This window comes from Cyprinus carpio, chromosome A10 (genome assembly GCF_018340385.1).
Source record: "Cyprinus carpio isolate SPL01 chromosome A10, ASM1834038v1, whole genome shotgun sequence".
Taxonomy (NCBI): Eukaryota; Metazoa; Chordata; class Actinopteri; order Cypriniformes; family Cyprinidae; genus Cyprinus; species Cyprinus carpio.
The window spans coordinates 4,498,733-4,522,445 of record NC_056581.1 but is presented as its reverse complement, the minus strand read 5'-3'; the positions used below and the strand labels follow the sequence as shown (position 1 = coordinate 4,522,445).

Below are 23,713 nucleotides of genomic sequence, written 5' to 3'. Positions count from 1 at the left end.
TCATCACCCTCCCCCTCATCACCCTCCTCCCTCCTCCTCCTCCTCCCCCTCATCACCCTCCTCCTCCTCCTCCCACTCCCCCCACATCACCCTCCTCCCCCCATCATCCTCCTCCCCTCCCCCCCTCCCCCTCATCACCATCCTCCTCCTCCCTCCCCCCTCACCCCCCTCATCACCCTCCCCCTCCTCTCCTCCCATTCATCATCCTCCTCCCCCTCCTCCCCCCTCACATTCACACTGGACTGGATGCAGATAACCTGGAGAGCTCGTGCTGATGTTGGACGACACTGTAGTCTTAAAATGAATATTCTGCCAGTACTCATCTCTGTTCTGTGTAAGTACTTATGCAAGTTTATTTGTATTACAATATAGTCATACTGTAAAATTGAAAAACAAAACTGAACTGTACTTTGAACTGAACTTTGAAGTAAATAAGTCAAAACAAGCTAGGTGCATTCCAGAAAGTACTATGTATTGGTGATGAATGGGTTTAGTGTATGTAGAGTTTATGAACAGTTTTAGCCTTTTTGTTTCCTTTTAATGGGCATGTTGGATTTAATAGGATATTTTGTCAGATATAGTAGTTTAGTGTTAAAGCATATTTTGCTCTTTGACAAACAAAAGTGTTAATGGGTGAAATCTTTATTTTTAAAAAGTAATTTTTTTTATTATTATTTTGAAGTACATTTCTATATGATTTTAACATTCTGCTACACAAACATTTATTTAAGTGTTTATAAACTGAACTGTAGCCTACTAGTTCAGTCTACATATTTATGTATATGGGGATATAGCTATGCCTGGGTAAGAAGAATCTAATGATCATCAAATACAAGCTGTGTGTGTTTTGCTTCACGAGAGCAACCATACATTTTTGTTGTGTTTTACTTTCTTTTTTCATATTAATTTATTATTCATTCATTCATTTGTTTTATTATCTAATTTAATAGTATAATCATTTATAATCATTTTAACCATTTATACACTAATTTCATTGATTCATTAATTGATTATTCATTTATATTATATTACTGTCTTTTATGTTTTTTTTTCCGGTGTTGTTTAGTCTCACGACTGTGTGTTTCCAGGGCTGCGTGTCTTCATAAGAGATAATAGGGAATGTTTATGGAAATTCAAGGTTTGTGGGATGTTGTAGTGAAGTAGTTTGGTAAGACAAAGTTTGCGGATTGAAACATGCTAAGACTATTCAATAAACTCTACTCCTTTTTATCATTATCACTTCGCCTCCTGCTTCTGCTCTGCTCTGGCTTTGCTCAGTCAGCTTCTTGGCTGATAGAAGACTGTTAATAGAATTTTGGGTACCAGACTAACACTGGTTTTGGGTATCAGACATTTTGGTCATTAGTTGTTCTGTTACCAAAAAACTACAACAACAACAACAACAACAAAAAAAAAACAGATATTTTCTGACAGGTTCTGGCGTGCTGGGCTGGATCTGATATTTCTGGCATGGAGGCATGATCTAACATAACCCTGTGCTCCAGGTCTGGAAAGTACTAAATGTTTATTAGAAAGAACATGTAATGCATTATTCAGTTTTTTACTGTACAAAATCAAGGTAACAGATTTGGCTATTTAAGATCCCATACATTATCAATACAGTTCTTGAATACTTTGTTTGACTGCCATTTGCATTCAATTTCATTTTAAAATTTGTAAAATGGAAGTAAATGAATCAGTTTGGTTGAAAAACTGAAACTGTGCACTTGATTTTAGTTCCCATCATGCTTTGCACAGGACTGAATCAAGAGTGTTGTTGAAATTAGGTGTTATGAGTTTTGAGTAAAAGGAAAGAGCTGTTAGTGTTTAAAGTGCAGTTACATTGGACAAGTCAAAGCTTCTGCTTCCTTTTGTGTGGTTTCCATCATGTATAAGATCAGCTCTTGTGGTCAACGTGTCAGTTGATGTCTGTAGACTGAGGTGTATGATATGATAGATGCTTCATTCATTGAGCAGTAGCTGCGCTAATGTCAGTGCTAGTAAGTTTTTGCATGCTGAATGAAGTCATATTTAGTACGGAAATATGCTGGGCTAACTATTCATTTGAAATGAAATAGGTAGAGTCACAAAAAAAGGTACAAAAGCTGTCACTGCAGTACTTTTTTTCTGAGAGTGATGAACTGGTTCTAGGGCCTCTGCTCACTGGCCTCTCCTCCCCATCAGACAAACGTGCAACACTTGTGTGCACAACAGCCACACACAGCAAGCAAAAGCTCGCAACCTCAACACAGTAACAACAAACCACCTCTGTTAGATATCCAACATAGCTGCACATTAAACACTAACCGTTCTTTCCATTTAATCAAAAGTGCTTGTGATTTTGATTAAATGGAAAGAACGGTTAGTGTTCCAATTATGAAAAATTAATATAAGTAATGAACATGATTACATATGGGTGGAACTGATGAAATGTAATTGAGCTGATATAACCAAAAATGTTGACTGAGGGTCAGTGTACTAAAAACTTTTATAAGGGTTTTGCATACAGATGATAACGTCATCAAAATGATCCCTGTTCACATGGATCCACGAAAACAATTAAAAACACTGTAGTATTTATGCCAGGCCAGTAGATGGTGATGTCACTTATAAAGAAACACCACATGGATGCACACAAACACATTTTGCCTACCTATAGACTGAAATACATAACACGCATGCGCGTATGATGAGATCACCATTTTCACAAATTTGCAATTTTTTTACACTGTGATGATAAAGTATCGGTTTCAAAACCTTGCACTTTGAAACATTGCTTTCAAAAGTTTATATTTTCAGGCCCTCAAAACACTATTGTCATCTAAATGAATAGACAACATAGAATGTGTGTCATAAAAAGTTTGTAGAAAAAAAATGATGTAAACACCAATGTAAAATAATGATCTCAAGAAGAACAAACAACTCTGACTCCAAACTCTGATTGAATAAATACGTTGCTTACACTCTTAAAAATACCAGTTCTTGCATCAATGGTTCCACGAAGAACCATGGAACCTTTCCATTCCACAAAAAGTGATTTGTAGTGGAACAATGTTCTTTAGATTATTAAAATGTTCTTCACATGGAAAAACATGTTTTCTTTTAAGAACTGTTCACTGAAAGGTTCTTTGGGGAACCAAAAGTTCTTCTTCTGTGGCATCACTGTGAAAACACCCTTTTAGAACATTCAATTTGAAGAGTGTGGCAGCCACAAACTCCCTGTATAATTATTTATTCAGATTATAATTAGTAATTATTGTGTCATTACCCACACAATGGTCAAAATGTAGTTAAATGGTGTAGGATGCTTGGCAAAAGTGTTGTAGTTGTTGTCTGTTCTGAATGGTGTCAAAGATCAGTGTCTAAACTGGCTTACTGATCATAATGCAGGCACAGGACTGGAAGCACGTTCTCTCTCTCTTTCTCTTTAATCCTACAGTCTGACCTCTCATTCTTTTGTTTCTGTTCAGTTCAGTTCATGTTCATGAGTTAATTCATCCTCTGTCTTGTTTCATGTGTCGGTCAGTGCTGTCTGCACTGTTTAAAGGCTGACTCTGTATATGTCTCTTTTATTAATGAATGGAGATCTTATATAGAAGACAATCTATATGTTACTTCATTCATGGCTTTATGGATTGTGTTGCTCACACGTTTTTAGCAGATTATCTCATTCTGCTGAGCTTTAGATAAAAAGGATAATATGAAGATAAACAGAGACCAGATGACCGAGTTAGGAGTTGTTTAGCTTTGACTTATCAGATGGAAACTCTGCTCAGGCATGTTTCTACATTTTATGAGTCTCTAAATCAACACAAAGTCAACTGAACACTTCCTCGTCAAAAGTCAGTATAATGTATATAGGTGTGTGTGTGTGTGTGTGTGTGTGTGTGTGTATATATATATATATATATATATATATATATATATATATATATATATATATATTATAAGTGGAGAAAAATACCCCCAAGTTATTGGTGTTAATCTGGCACCTGGTGTTAATTTCCTAAATTATATGACAAACCTTATTTAACTGGCAGCATTTCTCCAATTTTTATTGAGATTGCAAGATGGGGGGCCGCTCTAAAGGTGACTGAAACCCTGTGACAGGAGGTTGTCCAGATGAAGGCCAAAGGGATGACACTTTCAGCCATTGCAAGAGAACTTGGCCATTCCAAATCTGTGATTTTTTCAAATATTGCAGGTTTACAATGACACTAATTCATTCAAGTCCCCCAAAAAGGTTGATCGTCCATGTAAGACAAATACCACGACTGAGGTGCCCTTGAGCAAGGCACTGAACCCCCAACTGCTCCCCGGGCACCCGCAGTTTGGCGTCAAACTAAGGAAAAACTGAATTCCAAGTATGTAAAGAAGTCAGTGAAAGGTGGAGGAGGAAGTGTCATGGTTTGGGGGATGTTTTCTGCAGCAGGAGTTGGGCTTCTTATACAGCTACATGTCAGAGTGAATACAAATGTTTATCAGAACCACCTTCAGCAACATGCAGTTCCATCCCTACAAGCATCTCCCAATCAGCCAATTTACATGCAAGACAATGTCCCCATCACACTGCAAAACAGTTAAATCAGTTCCTTGAAGCTAAGAACATTGAAGTAATGAAATGGCCGGCCCAGAGTCCTGATCTAAACCTGACTGAAAATCTCTGGAAAGGCCTTAGTGACAAAATTCTGGCTAAGAAACCCACTACAGTTACTGAATTATGGAAGAGATTGGAAGAAGAGAGGACCAAGATCACACCAACGCAGTGTGATCTTGGTCCACTCCTGCGACCGCAGAAGTGGTGAAGTCATTCAAAACATGGGCGTCTATACTTCCTACCAATTTCTGACAGCTGTAACACTCCAAAATTTTAGTTGTAATCTTTTTTCGTGCTACAGTGGTTATTGTTCTCTGAATTTGATGACTGTGTTTTCCACAAAATAAAGGTTTTCGTTGAAATGCCTTGGATATTTTGTCAAACATGTTAGTGGAATAGTTTTGTACTTGCAACTAATATTCCTTCAAATTTTGATTTCAGAAAAAAATATTTATTTTATTCTCTTGATCTCCACTGTGTGTGTGTGTATGTGTGTGTGTGTGTGTGTGTGTGTGTGTGTGTGTGTGTGTGTGTGTGTGTGTGTGTGTGTGTGTGTGCGTGCGTTTTTGTGACATATCAGGACACAATTTTGTATAATGATAAGGATATGACACAGGTATTACAAGGAGAGGCTGACTTATGAGGACATAACCCATGTCCCCATTTTTCAAAACACTTATAAACCATACAGAATGAGTTTTTTTGAGGAAGTAAAAATGCACAAAGTTTCCTGTAAGGGGTAGGGTTAGGTGTAGGGTTGGTGTAGGGCAATAGCACATACAGTTTGTAAAGTATAAAAACCATTATGGAATGTCCACACAATTCACAAAAACAAACGTGTGTGTGTGATTTTTTTTTAACATAGTCTCAATTACTGTCTGTATAAATGAACTCGGTGAATGTAAAAATACATGTATAGAGACATTAAAATGAAACTTTTCTTGGCAAAGGTATAAAAGTTTAAACCAATATGAAATAAGCATGAATACAAAGATTATATTTTAAGAACTTGACACATTTTTAAACTAGATTTTTAAAAGATTGTTGCTTTATCATTGACACACTCAAGTCATTTGGCTAGGGTGACCAAACGTGCCATTTTCTCAGGACACATCCTGGCCAGGATTTCTATATTGCCTAAAATATCCACGTTTTGGCTTTGTTTGTGCTGTGCAGACCAATTGTTGTATGACAAAGTACCGTGATGTACTTTGATGTCGTACACTGGTCGGTATGCTCAGTGCTGCTTCAAGTCCAACACTAATATGTACACGTATTTGCATCACTTTCACTGTTCTCTGTAGATCCCACCTTCTCACGCACCACGACTGGACGATTACATACAATGTCTGCATGTTATTGGTCAAACTATCATTACTTTCATTAAGTATGAAAACAGGAGACCAAAGCCAAAACCTGGATATTTTAGGCAATATATAAATTCTGGGTTGGACTTATTTCGCGATATTGGGTGGTTTGGTTTCTCTGTATTGTGACGTTAATATCTTGCACGATACAGTGAGGCTAATCTATGTGTTTATGTAAGTAAATATTGTTTACTTTTTCAAGAATCCCCACATTAAAGTTTTTCTGCCCACAGTCAAGGCAAGGCAAGTTTATTTATATAGCACATTTCATACATAATGGTAATTAAGTTGGCTTGAGAAAGCCAACTTACTGAAATCCTATTTAACATCTCGGTTACGTATGTAACCACGGTTCCCTGAATAGGGAACGAGATGCTGCGGTGACGTCACCGTATGGGAACACCTTTCGGTGTGACGAATGTCTGAAGCCCTATTCCATCCCACCAATTTTATTGGCCAAATAGCGCTTGGCACCGCCTTACGTATGCGTACGCATGGTATACCTGAGTGCCGCGCGCTATTTCGCTCAGATTTCATGAACTGAAGAAATGCTATCAAGGTACGGAACGGCCGGGACCGCAGCATCTCGTTCCCTATTCAGGGAACCGTGGTTACATACGTAGTTTTGATGTTCCCTTTCATAGGTCACTTCGATGCTGCGGTGACGTCACCGTATGGGAACCCTATACCATAACGCCTGACGTACCTGATAGTTGGGATCCAAGGAAAGCATCTGCTCAAGCGGATAGAACCCGGGAGCCAGGAGCCATCCTCACATCCAGACTGTAAAACTTGACAAAAGTGCTCGGAGAGGACCATCCTGCCGCAGCACAGACATCATATATAGAAGATCCACTGAGAAACGATTTCGATGAAACGATTGCTCTCGTGGAATAAGCTCCAATTTCTAAGGGCGAAGCGAGTCCGCGCGCCTCATAGGCTAAAGATTTAGTCTCCACCAACCAATGGGACATGCGCTGCTTTGTGACAGCACAGCCTCTATTTTGTGTCCTAACAGACAACAGCTGGTCGGACTCACGCCATGGAGCTGTTCGATCAACATAAGTCTTCAGCCCTCTGACAGGGAAAAGACTCGGATCTCCTAGCCCCACCTCAGCAGGGAGTAAAGCTTCCAAGACCACTTGTTAAAGTGAAAGGGGTTCGAGGCGACCTTAGGGACATAATTAGGTCTCGGTTGCAGCAGTACTTCCACAAACCCTGGTGAAAAGTCCATGCACAAGGGCCAAACAGAAGAGCCTGCAAATCCCCAACTCTCATGAGGGAGGATAAAGCCACAAGAAGAACTGTCTTTAAAGTAGGATTATTTATTTATTTGTTTTTCAAGGGCTCAAACGGCTGTTCTGATAGACCTTGCAAAACAATGAATAAATTCCATGAAGGAACTCGTGCAGGGTGGGAAAGGCCTTAGCCGTCACAAACCCTGTATAAACAACAGACCAGCGGATGATGGCCCACTGAAGTACCATCTATATACACACGTGGTTAGCTGAAATGGCTGCCACGTAAACTTCAAGAGAGGCTGGTGTTACTTCATCAGAAAAACAGTCTTGAAGAAACTCCAGTACTGAAGCCACGGGGCAGTAAACTGGATCTAAATTATGAATTCCACATCAGGCAGTAAACAGTTTCCATTCGAAAGCATAAAGCGTCTCGTAGAAACTGCCCTAGAATTCATTATAGTCTCGGTGGTTCCAACTGAAAAAACCCGGGACATATTAACTCACTCCGTTCAGAGGCCACGCCCACAGCTTCCATAGATCTGGCCTTGGGTGCCAAGTCATCCCTCGTGCTTGCGATAGTAAGTCCTGTCTGAGGGGAATCTCCACGGAGAGACCGCTACAGATTGACCAGATCCGCAAACCACGGGTGTGTGGCTCCACACTGTCCATTTGGGGGTGCAACCTCCATTCCCCTTGCTCCAGGCTCTGTCCGGAGAACAAATCCGTTCCGAAGTTCAAATGCCCGGGGACATGAACCACTCGGATCGACAGAAATCTGTTCTGAGACCAAAGAAGAATTATCCTCGCCAGCCTGCACAGGGGGGTGAGAGCGTAATTCTCCTTGCTGATTCAGATACGACACAACCGCCATGTTGTCTGACCTGAGTAGTACATGACGGCCGATCAGCAGATTCAAGAAATACTGGAGAGCTATAAAAACTGCCAGCAATTCCAACCTGTTTATATGCCAGCCGCGTTGTGTCGCCGTCCATGCTCCGTGAGCTGGGCGTCCTTGACAAACAGTTCCCCAACTGGTCAAAGACACGTCCGTCGTGCCAGTCTTGCGGGAAGCACGAATCCCCAGCTGAACTCCAGTTGAAGGAATTTAGCTGACATCCATGGTTTTATCGACATAACACACCTCCGTGTCACCGAAACCGTATAATGCGGAAAACAACGGGGTGAAATGTTTTGGCTTTTCATCAACCACTGAAAATGGGCGCATGTGAAGCAAGCCCAGACGGATTACAGGGGATGCTGCTATCATAGACCCAAAAGTCTGAGGCACAAACTCACCGTCACTGCGCGACCTGCTATGAAATGGCGCAGGACATGACGTGAGAGACTGAACACGCGGGAGAGATAGTCTTGTTGTCATCGCGCAAGAGTCCAAGTCTATTTCCAGAAGGTTATCCGCTGAGGGGGAATTATAAAAAACACACTTCTGGAAATTTGTGCATAAGCCAGGCTGTTTAGGTGAGTCAGCACAAGATCCCAATGGGAGTGTGCTTGAGTCTGCGATTGTGCTAACACCAGCCAATCATCCAGGTAATTCAATACACGAACGCCCTGGAGCCAAAATAGGGCCAGAACTGCGTCCATGCATTTCAAAAATACTCGATGAGCCAAGGCTAAGCCGAAGGGAAGAACACGGTATTGATACTCTTTGCCCTCTAAAGCGAATCTGAGGAACTTCCTGTGTCTCTTGATGATCTGAATATGAAAATATGCATCCTTCAGATCGATCGTGACAAACCAACTCTTTGGTTGAATCTGAGACAGAATAGACTTTACCGTTAACATCTTGATTTCTTTCCTCATCCTGAGTGCAAGATTCAAACAGCGTAAATTGCCACTTTTTTTTTTTTTTTTTTTTTTTTTTTTTTTGACAAAAATAGCGGCTGTAAAACCTGACTCCATCTGAGAGGGGTGTACTTTATAGCCCCTATTCCCAGCAGAGACGCTCCTGCCGCAGCACCACGATTTCCTTTGGTCGCTGCATTTCGTTGTGTATAATCCTGAAGCGTATCCACGGAAGGATTAAATCCAACAAAATTAACATCAGGCCACGCCGCTAGCGTGCTTACGGCAGCTGTGTGGGCCGTCATAAACGGGCCGTCTTAATCAGCCTCTTGTGCCGTCCCTCAAACTCTGAAGGCTAGATTGTGCAGAGCGTCTGAGGGGGCGCTCAAGTGATAGCTCGATCCAATGATGCTCGAGGTGCCTTTGCTGCGAGACAGTCAATGTTAGAGCGTGGGGACTGTAGTGAGAGGGTTAGATGTGCATTAGCAGTCCAACAGCGCTCTCCAGTGGAGGGCACAATCCCTGACGAACAGGAAGGGAAGCGCATGCGTCAAAGTCGCTGCGTTTCGTTGTGTATAATCCTGAAGCGTATCCACGGCAGGATTAAATCCAACAAAATTAACATCAGGCCATGCCGCTAGCGTGCTTACGGCAGCTGTGTCGGCCGTCATAAACGGGCTGTCTTAATCAGCCTCTTGTGCCGTCCCTCAAACTCTGAAGGCTAGATTGTGCAGAGCGTCTGAGGGGGCACTCAAGTGATAGCTCGATCCAATGATGCTCGAGGTGCCTTTGCTGCGAGACAGTCAATGTTAGAGCATGGGGACTGCAGTGAGAGGGTTGGATGTGCATTAGCAGTCCAACAGCGCTCTCCGGTGGAGGGCACAGTCCCTGACGAACAGGAAGGGAAGCGCATGCGTCAAAGTCGCCTGTGTTTTGTTGTGTATAATCCCGAAGCGTATCCACGGCAGGATTTAATCCAACAAGATAAACATTGGGCCCCGCTGCTAGCGAGAACGCGGCAGCTGTGTGAGCCGTCATAAACAGGCTGTCTTTGCTAGCCTCTTGTGCCATCCCTCAAACTCTGAAGGCTGGATTGTGCAGAGTGTCTGAGGGGGTGCTCAAGTGATAGCTCAATCCAATGATGCTCGAGGTGCCTTTGCTGCGAGACAGTCAATGTTAGAGCGTGGGGACTGCAGTGAGAGGGTATGATGTGCATTAGCAGTCCAACAGCGCTCTCTAGTGGAGGGAACAATCCCTGATGAACAGCAGAAGTATCAGGAACTGCTGTAAGGCGATTGAGGACGAGAGGCTTTTGCCGTCCAACTCAGGTTTTCTGTAATGTTGGCGAGATTAGCCAAGGTGGCGCTCGACCGTAACATCCCCATCATAGAACGGTTCACTGCTCGGGCAGTATGTTTGGTAGCACTTAGCGCCAAATCTGTTGCCCCCCGCAGCTTTTTCACAGCCTCGGTTGTGATATCTTTCTCGTTAGAACCGCCATCAAGTGGAGTAAATTTGCCGAGATTAGACGCGACTCGACACGCCTTCGAGAGGGGGCGAGACTTTAGGCCGCGGCCGAGTTCGGCGCGATACGTTCGGCAAGAGAGTTCGTCCACCGGCGGCATCGCTGTATAACCGCGGTCCGCCATGTCAGAAATGATGGCGAAACCCGCGGCGTTCGTGACGCGCGCTGATTAAGGCTGCTTCCAGGACCTCGAAACCTCTTGGTGGAGATCCGTGAAGAAGGGTAGCGGCTCACGGGGGGGGGGGGGTAGTTTATCCACCACGCGGGTAACCACATTCAACAGCTCACTGAGAAAGCGGAGGCGCGTTTCTCCTGTCCGCTCGGAGGGAGAGAACCGCATGTGCCGGCCAGAGCGTACTCTGAGTCCGAAGCCGCGGTGGACAAACATAGTTAGTAAAGCAAATCTGCTGATTTAACACACTCGAGTGGGGGGGAGAGCGAGCGAAGTGGGAAAAACTCCAGCACATCACTGTCCTCATAATCCAAGCCGCACACATCACCCCAAACCACCGCCTCGTGCGGCTCCTCGGCGACCGCAGAATCGTAACGGCGGGGGTTAGACGCGGGGCGACCTAGAGAAAATACACTTCCGAGCGCAGAACTGTAGCCGCAGGCTATCACAGAGAGAACATGTAGAGAGGCTGCTAACGAACCTCTCATGAGTGCCTTCCCTTGATAAACCCGTTATACGGCTCTTACCTTACGTTGACTCATCGCGTCCGCGAAGAGGAGTTGAACACTGCTCAAAGAAAAAAACCGCTGAGAACGCGAGATGGTTTCCTTAGGGCACAGATGATTCGCTTTCCTGAAGGAAATGAAATCTGAGCGAAATAGCGCGCGGCACTCAGGTATACTATGCGTACGCATGCGTAAGGCGGTGCCAAGCACTATTTGGCCAATAAAATTGGCTGGATGGTATAGGGCTTCAGACATTCGTCACACCGAAAGGTGTTCCCATACGGTGACGTCACCGCAGCATCGAAGTGACCTATGAAAGGGAAACTTCTTCTTCTTCTTCTTCTTCTTCTTCTTCTTCTTCTTCTTCTTCTTCTTATTCTTCTGACCCAAAATTTTGCAACTCTAACTCCTCCTAGAGCTTTAACTCTACAAACTCGGGTCAGACTTTCAGACTGTTATGACTTGGTGTGCTACATCTTTCCAGACTGATTTGACTTTCAGTTTTCTTAAAAATTAATATAAAAAAATCATAAAAACCCAATAGACTTACATTACAGAGAGCTCAAATTGAGCCAAGACTACGGTGGCCCATTAGTGCACAAGCCAAAAATTCAAATCTAAACTCCCTGAAGCCCTAGACTATCTATCTATCTATCTATCTATCTATCTATCTATCTATCTATCTATCTACAGTATCTATCTATCTATCTTCAAACATTTTCTTTCTTTCTTTCTTCCTTTCTTTCTGTCAGTCTATCTATCTATCTATCTATCTATCTGACTGTTTCTATCTATCTATCTATCTATCTATCTATCTTAGCAACATGCTTATGTTAGAAACATGCTAGTCGAATGCTAATCATGCTAGAAAACATGTTAACGACATGCTAGTCGCATGCTAGTCATGCAAGAAACATGCTAGCAACATGCTAGTCGCATGTTAGTCATGCTAGAAACATGCTAGCAACATGCTAATCATGCTAGAAACATGCCAGCGACAAGCTAATCATGCTAGAAACATGCTAGGAACATGCTAATCATGCTAGCAACAAGCTAGTTGCATGCTAATCATGCTAGAAACATGCTAGCAACATGCTAATCATGCTAGAAACATGTTAACAACATGCTAGCAACATGCTAGTCGCACGCTAATCATGCTAGAAACGTTAACAACATGCTAATCATGCTAGAAACATGCTAGCAACATGTTAATCATACTAGAAACATGCTAGTCGCATGCTAATCATGCTAGAAACATGTTAGAAACATGCTAATCATGCTAGCAACATGCTACCAACATGCTAATCATGCTAGAAACATGCTTGCAACATGCTAGTTGCATGCTAATCATGCTAGAAACATGCTAGCAACATGCTAGTCGCATGCTAATCATATTAGAAAAATGCTAACAAAATGCTAACAACATGCTTATCATGCTAATTATGCTAATCATGCTAGAAACAGGTTAACAACATGCCAATCATGCTAGCAACATGCTAGCAACATGCTAATCATGCTAGAAACATGCTAATCATGCTAGAAACATGTTAAAAAACACGCTAATCATGCTAGCAAAATGCTAACAACATGCTAATCATGCTAGAAACATGGTAATAACATGCTAGTCACGTGCTAATCATGCTAAGAACATGCTAATCATGCAAGAAAAATGCTAGCGACATGCTAGTTACTTGCTAATCATGGTGGCGACATGCTAGTGACTTGCTAATCATGCTAGTGACATGTTAGATACCTTGCTAATCATGCTAAGTACATGCTAGTCACTTGCTAATCATGCTAGCAACATGCTATTTTTTAATGGATGGACACTGTTTATTTCACTTCTTTTGGACTGATGCATGCAACCCGCTGAGTGCCATCAAACAGCTTGAAAGATCAATTTCTTTCTTCTATTTCTTTCTTTCTTTCTTTCTTTCTTTCTTTCTTTCTTTCTTTCTTTCTAATGAATCTTTCTTTTTTCATTCTTTCTAACTAATCTTTCATTTTTCTTTCTTTTTATTTCTTTCTTTCTATCTTCTTTCTTTCTTACTAATCTTTCTTTTTTCTTTCTTTCTTTCTTTCTAATGAATCTTTCTTTTTTCTTTCTAATCTATCTATCTTTCTAATCTATCTATCATTCTTTCTAATTAATATATCTTTCTTTCTTTAAACTAATCTATCAATCTAACTTTAAACTACTTTAAACTTCGAACTACTTTAAACTTCTAACTTCTTTAAACTTCTTCAAACTTTCTCGTCAGGCTTTCTCAAGCCAACTTAAAGTTTGTCTCAACAAACTTTTTTTTTCTAGTTCAAAGTGCTTTACATAAAAGGAAGTATAATCCTAAAAAATAATCACAACAACAAAACAAGGAATTTAAAAGGATTTAAAATTTTATTTCAAATGAATTTAAAACATTGAACTATTTAAATATGTTAGAAAAACTTAAATCTAATATTGAAACCTGGAGGCTGTTACCCTTATCTATGATAGGGCGCGTGAACGCAATTAAAATGATGGCTCTCCCCAGGTTTCTTTATCTTTTCCAATCTTTGCCTATATTCATACCGAAAACATTTTTTAAGCTTTTGAACTCCATAATCTTCTCTTTCATTTGGGGATTTAAGGTACACCACATTTCTAAAAAACACATCACCAAACCCAAATCAACAGGAGGCCTTAGCCTGCCTAATTTCCAGCACTACTACTGGGCCGCAAATTGTAGAGCCCTTGACTTATTGGCAAAATGCACACCCAGGTAATGTTACAGATTCTACCTCTGCATGGCTTGCAATTGAACAGGACCTTCCCGAAGGCTAGGCTCTCTTCCCGCTCTTCTCTTTTCAGCAAGCTTACGACAGCTATCGCTGGCTATAGGTTCATAGTTTGCCAGCTCCCTAAAAATTTGGCAACAAATAAAAAAAACATACAATCTACCCGATTTTTCAGCTTACACCCCTATTTGCCACAACCCCACTTTCCCCCCCTCATTAAGTGATAACACTTTTTTGATCTGGAAGAACAAAGGTCTTGCCACTTTAGCGGACCTTTACATTGAAAAAGCTTTCGCTACCTTCACGCAACTGAAGGAAAAATATACACTCCCACCTTCACATTTCTTCCGTTTCCTCCAGATTAGGGATTACACACGCAAAAACATAACAAACTTCGAGTCACTCCCTGTCTCCACAGATTTGTACGCTCTATTAAACCAGGCCCCTGATTCGAGGAGACTTGTCTCTCGTTTTATCAACATTTTTACAGCTTATGAGCCTGCTTCTACTCGACACCTAAAAGAAGCCTGGGAGAAAGATCTTGGCATTACAATCAGTGCTGATGACTGGGATACTTGCCTTTCTTCCATCCACTCCTGCTCGATAAACTCTCGACATCAACTCATCCAATTCAAAGTAATCCACAGACTCCATTATTCCTGCACTAAACTACACTCTTTTTTATCCCTCTGTTTCCCCAATCTGTCCAAAATGTAAAGCAGAAGAGGGCACTCTTGGTCATCTCTTCTGGTTCTGCCCCAAACTGTACAAATTCTGGTCTGATATTTTCATTTGCCTCTCCACGATTCATGGTTGTGATATCACCCCAGACCCTTACACTGCTATATTGGGCGGGGCCCGATGCCTTACTACTCTAACCCATCTTCAACAAAAAACGGTACAATATAGTATGGTCATTGCAAAAAGAAATATTTTAACTTTATGGAAAAGTGAAAATGTGCCATTTTTTAAGACCTGGTTATTAGAAATCACTCACCTATTGCATCTAGAGAGGGTTCGACAAAGCGTTTGTTTGTCCTCTGTGACCTTTGACAAAATGTGGCAGCCTTTTATGTTGTACTTGTCAAGACTATAACCCTGTGGGTATTTAGGTGTGTGTGCATTATCGGTGCTTCTCACCATGTACATGTATTTCACTTTGTTGAGATAACAAGCATGTTCTTACTGGCGCTGATTGCTCCTTTACTAACAGTGCTTTGTATTACTTCTGAGCAGTTTTTTTTTTTTTTCTCTGTAGTTGATTTTACTTTTATATTATCTATACTATTTTGTTTCTTTCTGAGTGAGGGAACATGTATTCCAATTATTTCATTTATATTTGAGTTTATTTATCTTTATTTGTATTTTTTCTGTCTATATTTACACTGTTTGTGTAATTGAAAATGTGTAAATAATATATATATATATAAAAAAATGAATTTAAAACAGTTAAAAATAGAAAATAATTATACATAAAATACAGTGAAATCAGTTCAGATGTAGCACAGTGCTCATTCAATAAATTCACAGCTAAACAGATGAGTTTTGAATCTGGATTTAAATGTGGCTAATGTTTTAGCACATCTGATCTCTTCTGGAAGCTGATTCCAACTACGGGCAGCATAATAACTAAAAGCAGACTCCCCTTGTTTTGTGTGAACCCTTGGTATTTCTAACTGACTCTATCCTAATGATCTGAGTGGTCTGTTAGGTTTATATTCAGTGAGCATTTCTGCAATGTATTTAGGTCCTAGGCCATTGAGTGATTTATAAACGAGTAAAAGTACTTTAAAATCAATCCTAAATAGAACTGGAAGCCAGTGTAAACCTGAGGACTGGTGAGATATGTTCAGATTTTCTAGTTCTAGTCAGAATCCTGGCAGCAGCGTTCTGGATGAGCTGCAGCTGTCTAATTGGTCTTTTTGGGGAGGCTGGTGAGAAGACCATTACAATGGCCCAACCTGCTGGTGATAAAGGCCTGAACAAGTTTCTCCAAGTCTTTACTGGAAACAAAACATCTCATTCTTGCAATGTTTTTGAGATAGTATGGTGATTTGGTTACTGCTTTGATATGACTACAGAAACTAAGGTCTGTCTCCAGAATCACACCAAGATTCCTGACTTGATTTTTAGGTGTTTGACCCCTAGAGTCAAGGTATGCATTCACCTTGAGAACTTTCCAAATGCAATGACTTCAGTTTTTTTTTTTTTTTTATTTTTTAAATGTTATGGAGTTTTGGACTGTTAATTTCATCAGTGCATTGGCAGAGGAAGTCAGTGGGGCTGTAGTCATTTGGCGATAAGATTAGGTAAATCTGGGTATCATCAGCATAGTTGTGATTTGGTTCTCTCTCATTATTTGACTTAGTGGGAGCATATACAGGTTAAACAAGAGGTGCAAGAATTGAGCCATGTGTTGTGAGACTCTGCATGTCATGGACATCCACTTAGACTATATGTCTCCTATACTCACATAATAACCTCTGCCTTCTAAGTATGACCTGAACCATTTGAGTACCATCCTAGAAAGCCTGACCCATTTTTCCAGTCTCTCTGGAAGTATGTCATGTTCGACAGTGTCAAATGCAGCACTAAGATCTAGTAGTACCAGCACTGATATTTTCCAAGAATCAGAATTAAAGCGAATATCATTTATTATCTTACTGAGCCCCGTCCCTGTGCTGTGATGCGGGCAGAAACATCTCGCACAGGTTCACATTCATGCTGTGGCTTGTCTACATATCACATACAGTACCATTTAAAAAACAGAGGATAGGATACCATTTAAAAGACAGGATGTTATGTGGAGAGGAGAACAAGGATATACAGTAAATATCATAAATATACAGACCAGATATTGTTTTGCTTCCTTATTCTTGTTTTGCTGTTAGTGTTGTTTGTATAATATGTGTATGTGTTGTTATACAGTGGGTACGGAAAGTATTCAGACCCCCTTAAATTTTTCACTCTTTGTTATATTGCAGCCATTTGCTAAAATCATTTAAGTTTAAATTTTTTTCCTCATTAATGTACACACAGCACCCCATATTGACAGAAAAACACAGAATTGTTGACATTTTTTGCAGATTTATTAAAAAAGAAAAACTGAAATATCACATGGTCCTAAGTATTCAGACCCTTTGCTGTGACACTCATATATTTAACTCAGGTGCTGTCTATTTCTTCTGATCATCCTTGAAATGGTTCTACACCTTCATTTGAGTCCAGCTGTGTTTGATTATACTGATTGGAATTGATTAGGAAAGCCACAAACCTGTCTATATAAGACCTTAAAGCTCACAGTGCATGTCAGAGCAAATGAGAATCGTGAGGTCAAAGGAACTGCCTGAAGAGCTCAGAGACAGAATTGTTGCAAGGCACAGATCTGGCCAAGGTTACAAAAAAAATTCTGCTGCACTTAAGGTTCCTAAGAGCACAGTGGCCTCCATAATCCTTAAATGGAAGACGTTTGGGACGACCAGAACCCTTCCTAGAGCTGGCCGTGAGGCCAAACTGAGCTATCGGGGGAGAAGAGCCTTGGTGAGAGAGGTAAAGAAGAACCCAAAGATCACTGTGGCTGAATTCCAGAGATGCAGTCGGGAGATGGGAGAAAGTTGTAGAAAGTCAACCATCACTGCAGCCCTCCACCAGTCGGGGCTTTATGGCAGAGTGGCCGGATGGAAGCCTCTCCTCAGTGCAAGACACATGAAAGCCCGCATGGAGTTTGCTAAAAATCAGAGAAATAAGATTCTCTGGTCTGATGAGACCAAGATAGAACTTTTTGGCCTTAATTCTAAGCGGTATGTGTGGAGAAAACCAGGCACTGCTCATCACCTGTCCAATACAGTCCCAACAGTGAAGCATGGTGGTGGCAGCATCATGCTGTGGGGGTATTTTTCAGCTGCAGGGACAGGATGACTGGTTGCAATCAAGGAAAAGATGATTGCGGCCAAGTACAGGGATATCCTTGACGAAAACCTGCTCAGGACCTCAGACTGGGCCGAAGGTTCACCTTCCAACAAGACAATGACCCTAAGCACACAGCTAAAATAATGAAGGAGTGGCTTCACAACAACTCCGTGACTGTTCTTGAATGGCCCAGCCAGAGCCCTGACTTAAACCCAATTGAGCATCTCTGGAGAGACCTGAAAATGGCTGTCCACCAACGTTTACCATCCAACCTGACAGAACTGGAGAGGATCTGCAAGGAGGAATGGCAGAGGATCCCCAAATCCAGGTGTGAAAAACTTGTTGCATCTTTCCAAAAAAGACTCATGGCTTTATTAGATCAAAAGGGTGCTTCTACTAAATACTGAGCAAAGGGTCTGAATACTTAGGACCATGTGATATATCAGTTTTTCTTTTTTAATAAATCTGCAAAAATGTCAACAATTCTGTGTTTTTTCTGTCAATATGGGGTGCTGTGTGTACATTAATGAGGAAAAAAAATGAACTTAAATAATTTTAGCAAATGGCTGCAATATAACAAAGAATGAAAAATTTAAGGGGGTCTGAATACTTTCCGTACCTACTGTATTTTCTAAGACAATAGACTGATGATTGCATGTCTCTATAGGTTTCAGCATAATGCAGGATAACGCTCAGGGTTTTAATGTTGGGACTTCTGGAGCTAAGATCTTCTCATTATCAGCAGAGCAGTTTGGTTACTCTGTTAAACAGTTCAGCAACAGTCAAGGAAAATGGTAAGATATATAAAATATAATTGAATGTGTGTAACAACTTCTGCTAGTTAATTGATTCGAGATTTCTGAAATGCTGCTATATTGAACATATCACCTGATTACTAATTTGTTTTGTTCCTTGTCATTTTGCTTTATTTGATGTTTGATTCATTGCAGGTTTCCTCTTACATCATACTGCAGGGTTCCCTTAGGCATCTATGCACACGCGCACTCTTCAAAAACGGCGCTTATTGAGGATGCGCTAAAATGTATCTGAACGAGAGGAAGCCTAACAACACTCAACCCTATTAGAAAAACTCTAAAGAGTGGAGGCCTCAGCATGACGACTCTCTGGAACGAGAGGAGACCTGACTACACTAAGCGCTAGAGAAAGTTAGCGAGGCTCACAAAAAGAAGCCCACATACCAAGAGTACCATCTAAGTGGCGCTACAGAGAGCGGAGGCTTCAGCAGAATGACTCTCTTGAATGAGAGGAAACCACACTCAATCCTAGTTTGAGCTCTTAATAGTGGAGGCCTCAGCATAACGACTCTCTAAACCGAGAGTAGGCCTAGCCACACTCAGCATTAAAGGCAGCTAGTGAGGCTCAAAATAAGAGCCTACAACTCATATCACTGCCTAAGCGGAGCTCCAGGGAGCAGAGGCTTCAGCAGGACGACTCTCTAAAAGGAGAGGAAACCTAACAACGCTTGACCCAGGTAGGGGAGCTCTTAAGAGTGGAGGCCTCAGCATGATGATTCTCAAGAACAAGAGGAGACCTGACAACACTCAGCGCTAAAGACAGTTAGCAAGGCTCATAAAAAGGAGCCTACATTCTTTAGTACTGTCTAAGTGGAGCTCTGGAGAGCAGAGGCTTCAGCAGAATGACTCTCTTAACAGAGAGGAAGCCTACAGGAACTGTCCCACAGAGCGAGGAATTCAACCCCTCAGAAGGGGAGAGAACTCAAGCCCGAAAGGGAGCACCATGCTCACCATAACCCTCAATGCTGAGGTGGGGGGGGCGATGTTTCAAAGTGTGTTAGAGACACACTGGTTGAGTGGAGCCCAAGGTATCGGGGTCTAACCCACTCAGAGAAAGGGAACGAAGCTAATACGCTTAACCCTTACCGTACAGGATTTCAGGCAGTGCGCAGAGTTTTGCGTGCACACTGACCACTTATGTGGATTTTAGAAAGTGCGCAAAGTGCTCAGTATGCACACTTACCACTTATGTGGATTTTAGAAAGTGCGAAAAGTGTTCAACGTGCACACTTACCACCATGTGGATTTCAGAAAGTACACAGAGTTTAGCGTGTGTACTTAAGCTTCCCAAGCATCAGCTCTGGGGAGCGGAGGCTTCAGCAGGATGACTCAAAATGAGAGGAAACCTACCAACGCTCAACCCTGGTAGGGGAGCTCTTAAGAGCGGAGGTCTCAACATAATGACTCCCTAAAGCGAGAGGAGACCTGGCTCAGGGAAAGAGGAAAGAGGGAAAGAGCCTACAAACTCATATCAATGCCCATGACAGAGCTTTGAAGAGTGGAGGCTTCAGCAGGATGACTCTCTTAAGCAAGAGGAAGCCTTTTCCTGTAGAAAAACTCTTAACAGTGGAGGCCTCAGCATGACGACTCTGTTGCTCATGAAAACGTTTCTAAAATAGGCCTATCTGTGTACTTGAGAAATATTGCATTTAATTCACTTCATCTGTGATAAAGTATGCAAACACCACGTGAGTGTCACTAACGGGAGCAGAAAGTGTCCGGCTTGACGTGTCTGTTTTCAACTCCGCCCCGACTGCAAGCGGCCACTCTCGTTGATCGCCGTCTGTAGCCATACTTCAAGTCGAACGCACCTATTATTTCATTCATGCTTCAGACACAAGTCACGCTGGAGGCATTCCCCTAGCGCCCTCTAGAGGACGCAGTGTGGATTTCCCTTTCGAAAGGGAACTGTGCTTGTAACCTCAGGTCGAGAGCTGTAATTCCTACCACATATGTTTTCGAAGGTGTTGCAAATTTTCCTTTGAACTATGGTTTTGGGAAACACCGAATCGTTGAACTTGCGACCATAGTTGGCTAACGATACTTTTGGGAAACTCCTTGATGATGTGTGCGCACAAGTAATTCCGAGCTTTATGACATCACACAGGGCCATATAATAAGAAATAATTAAGGAATAATAAGAAACTCATACAGCAACACTGTATTATATAATTCTAATTCATTCAGTTTGCATAAAATTAGATTATGGCAGTCAAACAATAGCGGGAGACCGGTTGTAACATTGGTTGTAACACTGGTCAGTTGTAAGACTTCCAATTTCTCCAATCAGGGACAAATTAATCACCTGATTCACTTCACTCATGTTTGGATTAGTCCTTATTCCACATGTGATGAAGAACATCCTTGGGGCAGACACAGCAGATTTTAGAGTAACTTTTAGAGTAACTTCTTTTTTTTTTTTTTTTTTTGCTATGTTATTGTGATGGCAATGCTTGCTTTGTAGTTATCTCATGAAAGTTCAATTATGTTCTTTGTGTGTCTGTAAATATTTTTAATGCAAGTTCTTAATGCTAATGTTTTGGTTGTTAGCTATAAGGTGAGCTAGTTCATGGATACAAGACTCAGGGTTAGATGTAACATCAATGAAACATTGGGCAAACTATCCCAATGTAAATTTTAGTTTTATTAGTGTGTTTTATTTAAATTTCAGTATGGCTAAATTTTGGAAGAGAAAGACAAACTGAGTGATACCTCTCAGCATTTTGAATTATAACTGAAAATAGCAAACATGGTCACAAACAATGTTTAAGTGTTCAATGGCCAATTGCTATTACTTACAGAAACATGCTTGCATACACACACACACACGCACATACACACATTAAATTTGCTGAAAAGTAAGTGTTGAATAAAAAAAAATCAATTTTATATTTCCCTATTTCATAATGTTACATTTCACCCCCTTACAACTAACACAGACTATGGTGTGAATTGTAACTCATCATGTTTGAAACTAAACCATTTTCTGTTTGTGCTGCAAATATAACAGCTGCGTCATGTAATAGCAGGCACTTGTAACTAGTTTGTACCACATTTTGAATGCACTGGCTTAAAAGATCTCCAAGATACAGATAGAAATGTCAAAAATGTTACAGCTATCCCCGGTCTCCCCTACTCCCAAACACGTTTTTCCCAGACAAATATTCTGCAGGATTAACAGTAAAACTAGGATACATGCCTTTCTTCTAAGTGTTGTATTTGATTTTGAATGGGTCACATGACCTGAGCAGCAGGCCTGTGACATGCTGCCCTGCATATGTATGTATGTATGTATGTATGTATGTATGTATACATTTACATTTACGCATTTAGCTCATAAAAGCGACTTACAGTGCATTCAGGCTATACTTTTTTTTTAATCAGTATGTGTGTTCCCTGGGAAGTGAACCCATGACCTTTTGCACTGCTAGCGCAGTCACTGAGCCACAGCCACAGAATAGCAGCGCACTCACTCTGATATGCGGTTTTCCCCCACAGTATCACTTCTCTCAATACACTATACAGCACACACACACTTCCTGTGGCCATTAAATTGAATGTATCCGGGAGATCACTAAGTGGCCAAGTTCCTCTAGCATCTATCTGCAGGAAAATGAAGGTCTTCCCCTCATTCCCACATAACAGCTATGCTAACACACGCTCTCAATGCCAGCAATAACTCACACATTGTAGGTACAATATACAATGTTTCCTCTAAAGCACAAAGAAAAGTTTAATCTACACTTTGCACAACTTTCCTAACATCTGCTATCTCCATAATTACTGCACAGAAGGAACGCTGTGTCACTTTATATCATTTGTTGTGCCCATAAAGTATGTTATTGTTCGCTTAAGGTCACCCTCCCTGTCTAAACAGTATTCCTTAAGAATCTCACTGTTGTGCACCAGGTCAGATGAGGCATTTCCGGCTCTGGCGTGGGCTGCTTTGGAGGGTATTGGTGACATCATGTTTGTTAAATTCTCCTGCTTTAGTGAATGGTGCTACTGATGTCATCATTCTCACTGTGAGTCCAGCATCTGTCTGTACTCCCACAAAACACGCATTTAGAGACCCCTAATAACCATTCTACAGACAATGAGTCATTATTACCCACAGTCCTTTCATCTATTTACTTATGTATGTCACGTTTTCTAAAATCCCCTGAACTTTCCCTACGCAGAATCCCATTACTTTTTTACTCATTACACCTTTTTCTTCAACACAGAAGTAAGACAATGGGCGAGACTTCCAGATCATTAACCTTTATAGGTAAATAATGATGAGAATAACAACGTGCAGTAAACAGTAAAACTGTTTGCACTACAAACCAGTGTGTTCATAATTAAGATAATACATTAAAATAAAATGATGACACACCAATTTTCAATATCAAGCAATTTTTCACATAAATGGCTGCCCACTGCTCCGGGTGTGTGTTCACGGTGTGTGTGTGTTCACTGCTTTGTTTGTGCACTTTGGATGGGTTAAATGCAGAGCACGAGTTCTGAGTATGGGTCACCATACTTGGCTGTATGTCACTTTCACTTTCATTTTCACTTTTAAAATGAATTGTTTTGTACAGCTAAAGATAGCTGGACGCAGATGAGACCGGCAGCCAGACCCATAGAATTTACAAATGGCCGTGCACTTTTTACAACGAGAAAAAGGTGGATAGGATACCCAAGACGTGTCATTCGTATAGTTTTGAAATGCAGTGCTCAGTATGATGCCATTTGTCCAGCTAAACCATTCACTGTTAACAAAAAAATTATTGAACAAATATTTTCCTTTAATGTAAACAAATATTTACCAAAAAACTATTCATATTAACTAAAATCAGTTATTTTATAGTATAATATTACAGTATAGTAGCCTATTATAAATAATTTTATGTATTACGTATAATTTAGAATTTTATATTTTTGCATTTTACTTTTTAATTTTATGTTTGTTTTGTTTTATTGTAATTTTTGTTGGTTTATTTTTTAAAACTATGTCTATA

The 23,713-nt window shown here is 41.0% G+C and overlaps 1 protein-coding gene across 3 annotated transcripts in view; it reads left to right on the top strand.

The window, feature by feature from the left end:
- Positions 1-238: 238 nt before the first annotated feature.
- LOC109111166 (integrin alpha-2) overlaps positions 239-23,713 on the top strand; it is a 45,899-nt gene continuing 22,424 nt past the window's right edge. For 2 of the 3 annotated variants that reach the window (XM_042764799.1, XM_042764801.1), the window contains exons 1-2: positions 239-334; positions 18,563-18,689. In XM_042764799.1, the coding sequence (XP_042620733.1) occupies positions 247-334; positions 18,563-18,689 (215 nt within the window). In that variant the 5' untranslated portion in view covers positions 239-246. The remainder of the gene's footprint in view (positions 335-18,562; positions 18,690-23,713) is intronic. The other variant, XM_042764800.1, reaches the window with a different exon arrangement.